The sequence below is a fragment of the Panonychus citri genome, unplaced genomic scaffold (genome assembly GCF_014898815.1).
Source record: "Panonychus citri isolate SS breed McGregor unplaced genomic scaffold, ASM1489881v1 Contig00028, whole genome shotgun sequence".
Lineage (NCBI taxonomy): Eukaryota > Metazoa > Arthropoda > Arachnida > Trombidiformes > Tetranychidae > Panonychus > Panonychus citri.
Window position 1 is genome coordinate 2,766,452 of NW_026515433.1, and position 11,247 is coordinate 2,777,698.

The 11,247-nt window shown below is 34.2% G+C and overlaps 3 protein-coding genes across 3 annotated transcripts; 2 read left to right on the forward strand and 1 right to left on the reverse strand.

Moving 5' to 3' along the window:
* The first annotated feature begins 1,448 nt into the window (after window positions 1–1,448).
* On the forward strand, window positions 1,449–4,076 carry LOC128397043 (ras-related GTP-binding protein C-like). Its single transcript, XM_053357707.1, has 5 exons — window positions 1,449–1,803; window positions 3,121–3,258; window positions 3,348–3,490; window positions 3,558–3,700; window positions 3,784–4,076. The coding sequence occupies exons 1-5, from the start codon at window positions 1,449–1,451 to the stop codon at window positions 4,037–4,039; spliced, it is 1,035 nt and encodes a 344-aa protein (XP_053213682.1). The 3' UTR covers window positions 4,040–4,076.
* A 1,443-nt stretch (window positions 4,077–5,519) lies between these two features.
* Window positions 5,520–7,417, forward strand: LOC128397044 (transcription factor Sp4-like). Its single transcript, XM_053357708.1, has 3 exons — window positions 5,520–6,006; window positions 6,214–6,652; window positions 6,947–7,417. Exons 1-3 carry the CDS (start codon window positions 5,644–5,646, stop codon window positions 7,171–7,173), a joined length of 1,029 nt encoding a protein of 342 aa, XP_053213683.1. The 5' UTR covers window positions 5,520–5,643; the 3' UTR covers window positions 7,174–7,417.
* Window positions 7,340–11,155, reverse strand: LOC128397319 (abnormal spindle-like microcephaly-associated protein homolog). The gene is made up of 3 exons (XM_053358035.1): window positions 8,427–11,155; window positions 8,212–8,361; window positions 7,340–8,134 (listed from the first exon to the last, which is right to left on the reverse strand). Exons 1-3 carry the CDS (start codon window positions 11,139–11,141, stop codon window positions 7,922–7,924), a joined length of 3,078 nt encoding a protein of 1,025 aa, XP_053214010.1. The 5' UTR covers window positions 11,142–11,155; the 3' UTR covers window positions 7,340–7,921.
* Window positions 11,156–11,247: the final 92 nt, after the last annotated feature.

Genomic DNA, 11,247 nt, shown 5'->3' on the forward strand with positions numbered 1-11,247 from the left:
ATTAACGTTGGAAAAGTCTCTTTTCATAGATTCTCATTCAATATTTAATGAAAAGAGATAGAATTAAAAAAAGCGCCAACATTAATCAATTTACTCACACAAGGGGTCAGAATCATAAAGCACATGATCCAGGCGCTTCTTCCCTGTAGCCTATTACTCAACATTTACAACTATATTAATCAAATTAATTCTTTCTTTATAAGTAATAACATTTAATCACAAGTTAAAAGTTAAAAGTGACCAATGGAAAACAGTGGTTATAATGGATCTAAAGCAAGTGGTTGTCTTGGTCGCCTAGGATCAGAGATCTATGATAATTTTGTACATTATCAGAAGGTCAAGATTGAGATCATAGTGAACATGGAAATTGAGGAGATGGAAAAAGCTAAGGCCCATGTGAAAAAAGATATTGCTGAGAACGAAATCATCAAGAATTTTGGACTTAAAGAAATAGTGATGGGAAGCAACAGTGTCACTCTTCTTGTGTTAAATTGGGTTAAAGATGAAGTTGTGGAAACCATTAAGAAATCTCGCTGGTACAGCCCGACCTTCTTTAGAATTTACCAACCAAGTCAAGAAAAACCTACATTTGTTTTCTACCACTCAAGGAACGATGTGGTAACAATTGAGGAGAATTATAAAATGATGAAATCTTCAAAAATACAATGGCCAGTACTTAAAGTAATTAGAGTTAACAAAACAAGTGATGGCCTGACGAGAGTAATTTTTGAAACAACAAGAGGCTGTGTAGCTTACTACAACTGGAAGATGGAAATGAAAGATGCCAAAATTTATGACCTATCGGATTACATTGAGATGGAACAATGTCCATTTTGTTGCTCTTTTAATGGAGACATTGGCTGTCCATGTGATAAAACTGTTAAGTGCTCCAACTGTGGCGAGAACAAGAGAGATCACTTAAGTGAAACTGGATGTGATAAAGTCTCCCGTTGTGCCATGTGTACACGTTATGGAGATGCTACAAGTGCAAATCATCCGACTAATCATATCTTGTGTCCGACTCTTGCCAATGCCATAACTTACTCATTAACAGAGAAGCTTGAAGATTATTCATTTGTACGACTAGCAACATTCTCGCCGATAATTAAATTATAAAATTCTGGGAACTATAAGAAACGAATATAATGAGTTCCCGACAATAATTGGAAACTGACCTATGGCTTGGCCTCAAACTTCACAACTACTTGCTTTTGAAATCTCAAATTACCATTTTTTATAAAATTACTTTTCTAAATTGCTTTCTTGTAACCTTGTAACCGTAGATGAAACAGTTAACAAATAACTTACAATCTTTTCAATAAAATTCAGCAATTGAAAACATTAACATAATGTAGATAAACAATTACTCAAAGTAATTATTGATCAAATAAAAGCTGAAGTGGAAAAGTAGTTGTGATTAGTCTGAATTCACAATTCAAGAGTTAAACATGATTACGTTTGAGAATAACAAGATATTTATTTTTAGCGCCGATGTTGGTGAAATCTTTTTGGAATGTGTCCATCGCAAAGAAGAATGTATTGAACCAAGTATTAGAAATGTATGGACCAAGACAATGGACGATGATCTCTCGTGTTTGGTTATGATAGACGAATGGGAGAATGAAGTACAATTAGACTTTCTGACGGACATGATGGTCAATGGCGCCAAGTTAAATGTTATTGGCTGGTTCCTAGTTAATGTGGATTGGCGATGGTTACAACTTTTCAAGGAGCTGATAATGTGTCAAGAAGCAATCGCTGGGTTGGCCTGGACGAAAAATGGAGATGATTCACTAGTATTCAGTAAGTCATATGAGGACAAACTCCTCCTTGAAGAATTTTTTCGTATGTATGAATAAAATTGAATAAAATTAATAATAACAGTAATTTTCAACACAACGAACAAGTGACTATGGAGATTTTCTTAAGAAGTGTAAATGTGAGGAAAAGAACAAGGATTGATAAGTTACTGTGTCATCTTTGTGCGGATGAATACTTCGTGATAACAAGTGAGGACAAGGACAGTGAAAGGTATGGAAATGATCTAAAAGGTGATCAGGTGAGGATTCGACATCCGAAAGGTTGGAACAGGATCAAACAATCAATTATGGGTAGGATTATAATTGGCATATACTCAAGAGGAAACTGTGTGATTGGTATAATAGCTGTTTACGCGAGCCCAAATGATCGATTGACAATAAATGAACTGATAGATATTTTATCGAAGATTGAGAAAGACATCACGTTGTTTGTGGTAGGTGATGTAAACCTTGAAACGTCGATATGGATAGATAATCCACGGAGATCATTTTCCCTTGAAAACGAGTTAGTTGATCGGTTGACCTGGGTTCTAAAATCCAAAAAATTTCGTAGCTTGATGCCAATGGACAGACTCACAGGGATAACACGGCCACCGGAAAAAGAGAGAGGTATTGGCTCGACTATTGACATCATCTTATTCAATGGCATTACATATGGTGCAACAGAAAGTTCTCTTGAGGATATGAGACCATTGGATCACAAATTACTGACTGCAAGATTAACTTTGAGATATCGGGTCTGCCCAGTAATGGATCTGCTGCCGATAAAGTTGAAATATCCGAACTCGAAGTTGAAAGTAAACAAAGACCCAAGGCGTATGGTTGCAGATTTACTAAACTTGGGGATTGCAGAGAGGAAACAACGAATAAGTAGTGGCAATAGAAAAACTCGAAGATTAAAAAAGAGGATCAGGAACTCGGAGGGCAGAGAAAGAGATGAACAACTTAACAGACTAAGGGATTACACAGAGAACCGAACATCGAGGTTAATTAAAGACATGAACGTGAATGAATTACACAAGATGATGAGGGAAAGCTCGAGATCAAAATTCTTAAGTCTAGACAAGCCCCTTGTACAAGAGAAAATGCTTCTTTTTCCGAAGTTTGAACTTTGCAACCATAAAGCGCCAGATCGTGGGAACATGGGATCACTCTCAGCGAAGGAGATCGTGTATTTAGCAAAAATGAATTTCACCACATCCTCGGGATGGGCGGATCCGTTTACGAAATGTCGTTGGAATCTAATATGGAGAAGTAATAAACTGAGAATTATAAACTTGATAAACACCATGTTCAAAAGTGGTTGGATTGATGATAATCAAGATCAACCCGAACATAAAGTTCGAAGTTTTTATTCATAAAGTTGATGGTCTCTCGGACGATTATAAAATAGACATTCAAAGAGATATTCAACAAAGAGCTAACGATGAACTATTAGGTATTTTACTCTTTCGACTGGAATTTATTCAATTATTTGTCATTCGATTTGGTTTGCATTCTATTCTAATTGTTTTTCGTTGATTACAGATGAGGGTTTTAAAAATATTCATCTCAGTTATTATCTAACCTCAATCTACGATCATTCAATATTCGAAGCCTTTTCAAAAGTGGTTCAGAAATTAATTCCTCAACTGGGTACATTGGAGAATCTTCTTAATATTTTTATATCGGTAAGTATCAATTATTGGAATTTAATTGACCTTCGTTGATCAAAACCCTTTTTCTTTCCACCAACAGAACTCAGGAGTTGATAAAGCATTCCTTTTTGATGTTGTCTCTAAAATTTATATCGCTACCGATGGAAGTCCAGTCGATATGCAATCATATGAACTATGTTGCGATATGATCGACGTCGTTATCGATATTTCTTGTATTTATGGGTATGTATCACTTTTTCGAACCAACTTTTAGTCCATTGGTCGTTTCTCTAATACCATATATTTATCGTGTATTCATTTTTTAGCATCAAAGATGACGGCGAAGGTGCAACTTTCGACTCTAATTCATCAGCCATTATAAAGTTGAACAACAAAACTGTTCTGTATCTACAAGAAGTTAACAAATTTCTTGCACTAGTTTGTCTAATTAGTGAGAATAATTTTGAAAAACAAGGATTAATACAATATAACTTTTATTGTTTTCGAGATGCGATTCAACAAGTCTTCGAGGACCGATGTGCCAAACCTTTTTCTGAAACTTTACAAGAAATTTCTTGTTAGTTATGGTGTTGAAATCTATCAAAGCATCATTGCCATTCTCATGTTGATTACAATTTCTTTTTTCTTCTTCTTCATTCTTCTTCTTCTTCTTCTCTCTCTCTCTCTCTCTCTCTCTCTCTCTCTCTCTCTCTCTCTCTTACTTTCTTTCTTAAAATCGTAGCGGAAATGAAGTTTTAAAATACTAGAGTGAGAGAGATAATCACAATCAATTTGCTACGGAAACTTTTAATTGTTTTCCAATCGCTCAACGAATTAAATCTTGTTATGTTTTCTTTATCTAGATTATAAATTTTAATCCAGTTAATTGGTTGGTAATGTATCTCTTTACCCCTTTTCTCATCTTTTCTCTGTAACTAACTAATTGCTGAAGACAAAAAAATCTATTTCTAAATCTATTCTCGTAAAAAAAACTCTAATGGTGAAAATAAATTAACTGAAATCATAATTTTCTGGGAAATAATTGCAACTCCCAAGAAGGGTGGTCCAGCCATCTAGTGACAATTCAATGTTACCTTGATGTAAACAAATGATAATCAATCTGTCAAAACAACAACATTGGAAGAGATAACAAAATTAGTTGACAATTAACTCTGAAGATCAGAGAATCAAAAGTTTTCTGAATAGAACTTAATGTCCAAATTTCCGTTGATCGATGAAAATAAACTCGAAAATTGAAATATTCATCTTCCAATTAACATTAATAGTTGAAGGTGAACATTGACAATCCTTTGGATCATTAATTAGAATCAAATGTTTACACTATTGTTTTGTTCGCAATTCTGTTAGAAATTAAAGTAAATGAACTTCATTCGTGTTTTATATTCTTGTTGATATTTTCCTTTTCTAATAGAAAAGATCGACATTAGAACAAAATGCCTTCGAACGAATTCCTTTTATGGAAAATCTTTTAATACAATCGAAAATCTCAAAAGTAAGAGAGACAAACAATTTAACGAATTCAACAAATTTGTGAGAATAAAAAAAGTAATTAACAATTAAAAGTCCAACAAGCCACAAAGTGGATTTCGCTGAACTTTACCCTCGTTAATCAATTTCTCAATCGATTATTAACTGAGCAAAGAAAAATTAGCCTAGTAATCAATCATTTCACTCGAATCAGATGCAAATCAACAATTAATTCTTTGATTATTCTAAAAGAACTTGAATTTAATTTGAGAATCAAAAGTCAAAGAAATGATATTTTAGAACTTGTCCAAAAATCCGAAAACAAATAGAAATTCTCGATCAAAACTCAAATAGAGAACTTTAGTCTCAGTCAAGAATATATCTAGATGATTGATTCTATAATTGCCGAGTAATAACCTTAATTAACTCGAAATTATGTCGAAAAGGTGAAAAAGAAGAAAATATTTTCTTAATTTCGAATGTTTGAATTTGGCGCGAGGAACTTTTGTCAGCTGGTGATCATCGATGGAACAAGTTTCCTGGTAACCAGTTTACTTTTCTTATAGGAATTGTAGTTGTTGGTTACAAGAATTGAGGTTTAACAATTTTTGTTACCTAAATAAAATATATTAATTATAAATCTTAGAGAAAGACTTTTTTTTTCTTGGTAATTTAAGTGTAAGTGTTTCAGTGATACTATGAGTGGCTCGGCTACTATGAATGAATACTCTGTCCAAGCTCTGCAATTACCTATTGGAAATCTCCAACAGGCTGTACCAGTTCAAGTTCCAATTTCAACGTCAAACGGACAAACAATATTGCAAACAATTCATCTTCCCTTACAAGCAATACAAGCGGTGGCTACGGGTCAACAAGTGACATTGCAGGTTGTTCCAAATGTTATCCAGGTTCAAGGATTACCCACCGGTGTCCAAACCATTCAAGTGCAAGGTGGAGGTCAACAACAAATAATCACAGCATCTCCTGCTGCTATTCAAAGTTTAAGTTTAACTTCAGGTGGAAATTTTGTTGCCACAGTGCCTGGCTCAGGTGGCCAACAGGTTAGTTTTTACCTCTTTTATGCTTCTTTTCATCTTATGCTTGTTTTTATTTAGGAAGAAAGTTAACCTATTTTATTTTACTATTTTCGGTGAAAAGAAAATTATTATTATACATTATGTGTAGAAATATTTTACTGTTGCTATTCTATGAGACTGTAAGATTTGAGTTTGTTTTGCTTCTCATCTTTTATTATCATTTGTGTTTGATGTTCACCACAGATCCAACAAGTTCCAAATGACCCATCTAAATGGCAGATCATATCAGCACCTCCCACAGCCATCCAACCTGCATCTTCAGGAGCAACTCCCGCCTCATTTTCAAATACCTCTGGTAGTGAAACAACTTCAACTCCAGCCCAAGAAACTGCAACAGGAACTGGAGCAACGGGAACTGGACGTAAAATGCGTCGAGTTGCCTGTACATGTCCAAATTGTCGAGACGGAGAGGGTAGAAATAGTGAGACAAAAAAGAAGCAACATATATGTCATATTCCTGGTTGTAATAAGGTTTATGGAAAAACATCTCATCTTCGAGCTCATCTTCGTTGGCACACTGGTGAAAGGCCTTTTGTATGCAACTGGTTATTTTGTGGTAAAAGGTTTACTCGTTCTGATGAATTACAGAGACACAGAAGAACACATACAGGTAACATTTGTTTCATTCATTCTTTTCTCATCCTCATCCCAACGAAACATTAAAATGTTTTTTTCGCTCATCACCACAATTAACATCATTCTAATGTGTGTGTGTGTGTATTTATCTTCTCCCCCTGTCAACTTTTGATGCTCTCTCATTCTTTCTTTCTCTCTTTTCTTTCTTTCTCTGCCTCTTATCTCTTTCTTTTTCTGTCTTGCTATCATTTCACACTCGATTTGTTCTAATTTGTTAATATATTTTGATGATACTTATTATTCTTTAATATTATTAATTTATAATCAGGTGAAAAACGGTTCCAATGTGCCGAGTGCTTAAAACGTTTTATGAGAAGTGATCATCTATCCAAGCATCTTAAAACTCATCAAGCGAAGAAAGTAAATCAACAAAACCAAAGTGACGCAGAAACTGTTAATGCTGGTACAATAACAGTCGCTACTAAAAACGAAAGAACTGTTGACTCTGATCAGACTGAGTTGGCTATAAATGAGAATGTTGGTGATGGTAATTAATCAATTCTTCAATATAACAAATCGACTAAAAAAAAAACAAAAAACAAGAAATGAGAAAAAACCAAATCAACTAGCCTTTATATAATTAATTTTAACAACAACAACAACAACAACAATGTCACACTAAATTAAAACAAATATGGAGCATGAGGAAGAGAAAAAGAGATTGTATTTAACTATATATTCGTTTTATTATTATTATTATATTAAATAAACAAAGATAATTTTTCTGCTATTTTGTTAATAGTTGCTTCTAACATTCCAATTTCTTTTTCCGATCAAAAACTCCTCACAATTAACTCACCAACAATAAGATTAATTCTCTGTCAAAATAATTCCAAGTTCTTTCAATTTTAGCGCCTTCGAATTGACACAATTGGGGGACCGTTGATGAAATTAACTCCATTCGAATTCCTTTGTGATAAAGTTTCACAATTAGAGGTCAAGTAACTCCATTTGTCGATTGGACAAATTATGAGAATTTAATCACTTGAATGCGATTTACAACATTAATTCTGATTGTGAATATATCGGATTGTAAATAGAAAATGATACAAATTCATTTATATGAAAAAAATGAAGTTAATTGTTAACTTTTTCTTGCTCTAGTTGTGATAACTTGTTGATCAATATATTTGATTCATCGATCAATCAAATAGTAATTTCATTGAGTGTCTTATTGATAATATTAGATTTTTTTCTTCTCTGGAATTTGTGTAAAAAAAATGTAGAGTTAATGATGAAGGAATTAGAATAATTTTCCTTTGAAAAGGTAATTAATATGTTCCAAAGCGGTAAAATGGTCATTGAATTCGTACATGACACTTTTCGCTGATGACCAATATGGATAGAAAACAAGTTCTTTAGTTATCTTGTGTTTCTTATGAGACTTAATTGTTGATGATTCGAGATTAATTAAACTTTTCAAACTTTTATTCACTATTGGATCGCAAATGATTAGCTGTAAGAGAAAAGTGGGAAAAAGATTAATCATCGTAATTATAACTCAACTTGAGAAACTGATTGAATTGAACTTACGTCTCTGTTGACATTTTTAATTATCATCAAATAAAGAAGAGTTAAGCATTTGTTTGAAATGTGATGGACTCGAATGTACACCTTGGCCTTTTCGATGCATAAGTTGATTATCGAGTGACAGGTAACAATTAGATCTTGTGTTTTATCATACTGAAAAGAGAAGACAAATTAAACCATTGTAATTATTGGAATGAAAAATGAATAAGTGAATCTACCTTGATTAAATTCAATAAAATATTGAAAGCAGAAGAGACGACGATCTTTGATGGTTCGCTTCGATTTGACATTTTGATTATATTAATAATTGTGTCGACGGTTTTTGGCGAAGAGATTTTTATACAAGATTCGGGTGAGATTTTTGTGGTTGTTTCGAGTGATGAAAGGGCCGATTGTAGTTGAATGAATTTGCGATAGTTAACTAGCTTGGTTAGAGCAAGATTTGTACGGAATCCGATTGGGAGCTCAGGAGTGTCATTTACTTGCAGGGACTCGTCAACAGAAAGATGATCAACACAAACTGATATTAGTTTTTTGGGTGGGCCAGTTTCAATGATTGATTGACGCAGTTCTTGTGGTGGTTTGATGGTGTTGGTCGCTTCTTTGAGAGCCAGGAATTTTCTAGCAGCCAAATGACGGCGAACAAACTTTTGAATGACAATAGCCGCTTTATCTCTTTTAATACTTTCATTAACCTTTTGTTTCTGAGCATCTGACATAAGTTTTCTGAAATGTTTCTGGATGGTTGTGGTCGCTCTTTTGAGAGTCCGGAATCTCTTAACAGCCAAATAACGGCGAACAAACTTTTGAATGACGACAGCCGCATCAACTCTCTTTTTAATTTCATCGTGATCAACAGATGATTCCTCTAGTGGCTGATCATCTAATATTAACTTTTCAGGTGAACCATTTTCAACGATTGATTGACAAAGTTCTTGTGGTGGTTTCATGGTGTTGGTCGCTTCTTTGAGAGTTAGGAATCTTTTAAAAGCCAAATAACGACGAATAAACTTTTGAATGACAATAGCGGCTTCAGCTCTTTTAATTTCATCATGAAAAACAGAAGATTCATCTTGTTTCTGATCATCTGACATTAGTTTTTCGAGTGATTCATTTTCAACGATTGATTGAACAAGTTCTTGTGGTGGTTTGATGGTCGCATAGTATCGGCGGAAATGCTTCTGGATAGTGATGGTCGCTCTTTTGAGAGTAATGAATTTCCTAGCAGCTAAATGACGGCGAACAGACTTTTGAATGACAATAGCCGCTTCCATTCTTTTAATACTTTCATGAACCTTTTGTTTCTGAGCATCTGAAATACGTTTTCTGAAATGTTTCTGGATGGTTATGGTCGCTCTTTTGAGAGTCCGGAATCTCTTAACAGCCAAATAACGGCGAACAAACTTTTGAATAATCATAGCTGCTTCAACTTTTTTAAAACTTTTATCGTGATCAACAGATGATTCCTCTAGTTTCTGATCATCTAATATTAGTTTTTCGAGTGATTCATTTTCAACAATTGATTGGCAAAGTTCTTGGGGTGGTTTCATGGTTGCTTCTTTAAGAGTCAAGAAATTCCTAGCAACCAAATAACGGCGAACAAACTTTTGAATAACAATAGCCGCTTCAACTCTTCTAATACTTTCGTCATGATCAACAGATGATTCCTCTTGTTTCTTAGCATCTGATAATAGTTTTTTGAAACGTTTCTGGATGGTGATTGTCGCTTTTTTGAGAGCCAAGAATCTTTTAACAGCCAAATAACGGCGAACAAACTTTTGAATGACAACAGCCGCATCAACTCTTTTAATTTCATCTGGATCAACAGGAGATAAATCCACTTTCTCCAATCTTAACAAACATAACTTAAAACTCTCTTCTTGATCAACAGATGATGCCTCTTGTTTCCGATCATCTGACATTAGTTTTTCGAGTGATTCATTTCCAACGATTGATTGACAAAGTTCTTGGGGTGGTTTCATGGTCGCATAGTATCGGCGAAAATGTCTCTGAATAGTGATGGCCGCTCTTTTGAGAGCCAAGAATCTCTTAACAGCCAAATGACAGCGAACAAACTTTTGAATGACAATAGCCGCTTTATCTCTTTTGAAATTTTCTTCATGATCAACAGAGGACTCCTCTAGTTTCTGGTCATTTGATATTAGTTTTTTGTACGGACCATTCTCACGGATTGATTGAAAAAATTCTTGTAGTGCTTCAGATTTTTTGGCTTTGATAAAAGTTATTCGTCTATTGATTGATTTTTGGGCATAGTATCGGCGGAAATGTTTCTGGATGGTGATGGTCGCTCTTTTGAGAGCTCGGAATCTTTTAACAGCCAAATAACGTCGAACAAACTTTTGAATGACAATAGCCGCTTCAACTCTTCTAATTTCATTCGGATCAACAGGAGATAAAGCAATTTTCTCCAATTTTATAACAGGTCTTCTTCTTGGTTTAACTCGTCTCTTGGTTACAGTTTTCCATTTTTCTTGGGCAACACCAATCACAATTAGTTCGAAACTTTCACCATATGAGGTCTTAAAGTGAACTTTTTGACGAGTCCCACCAGCTTTTGTAGGCTTCCATTCGATGACAACTTCCACACTTTGGTTCTCATCAACAACAATAGATGATTCTTTTATTGTAAATCCAAACTCTGGCTTGGGTACTTTGACAACGTCTAGTTTTTGAATAAAATGAGCTGGATTATGGATCTTGAAAGATTTTGTTGATATATTACCGAGCGTCACATTACCAAAATTAAGAATTGATGGTCGCTGGAAAGATTCTAATAAGAGAACCGGTGTTTCTTCATTTTCAGGGATTATTCTTTTAGGTGAAGGCGCTGGAATCTCAAATTTACAAACTCGGTGACAAGTGTTTGGATAATTAAGAGATGAGTTTTCACATTGATAAAAAGAATTGCTCATTTTTGATAACCGGAGTTTTAGACAATTGATGAATTAAAAAAGAGACTAAATAACAAATTTGTCAGATGAGATTTTCGAATTCAAAAAATGAAACAACATTCACGCC

Excerpts from the sequence above, each read along its gene's own strand:
- LOC128397043 (XM_053357707.1), top strand. The coding sequence starts at position 1,449 with ATGATTACGTTTGAGAATAACAAGATATTTATTTTTAGCGCCGATGTT. Across the intron at positions 1,804-3,120 it reads AGATGATTCACTAGTATTCA|TGGTTGGATTGATGATAATC; the intron begins GTAAGTCATATG and ends CATGTTCAAAAG. Across the intron at positions 3,701-3,783 it reads GATATTTCTTGTATTTATGG|CATCAAAGATGACGGCGAAG; the intron begins GTATGTATCACT and ends TTCATTTTTTAG.
- LOC128397044 (XM_053357708.1), top strand. The coding sequence starts at position 5,644 with ATGAGTGGCTCGGCTACTATGAATGAATACTCTGTCCAAGCTCTGCAA. Across the intron at positions 6,007-6,213 it reads CTGGCTCAGGTGGCCAACAG|TGTTCACCACAGATCCAACA; the intron begins GTTAGTTTTTAC and ends ATTTGTGTTTGA. Across the intron at positions 6,653-6,946 it reads ACACAGAAGAACACATACAG|GTGAAAAACGGTTCCAATGT; the intron begins GTAACATTTGTT and ends ATTTATAATCAG.
- LOC128397319 (XM_053358035.1), bottom strand. The coding sequence starts at position 11,141 with ATGAGCAATTCTTTTTATCAATGTGAAAACTCATCTCTTAATTATCCA. Across the intron at positions 8,362-8,426 it reads TTTTATTGAATTTAATCAAG|TATGATAAAACACAAGATCT; the intron begins GTAGATTCACTT and ends TTCTCTTTTCAG. Across the intron at positions 8,135-8,211 it reads TTAAAAATGTCAACAGAGAC|CTAATCATTTGCGATCCAAT; the intron begins GTAAGTTCAATT and ends TTTCTCTTACAG.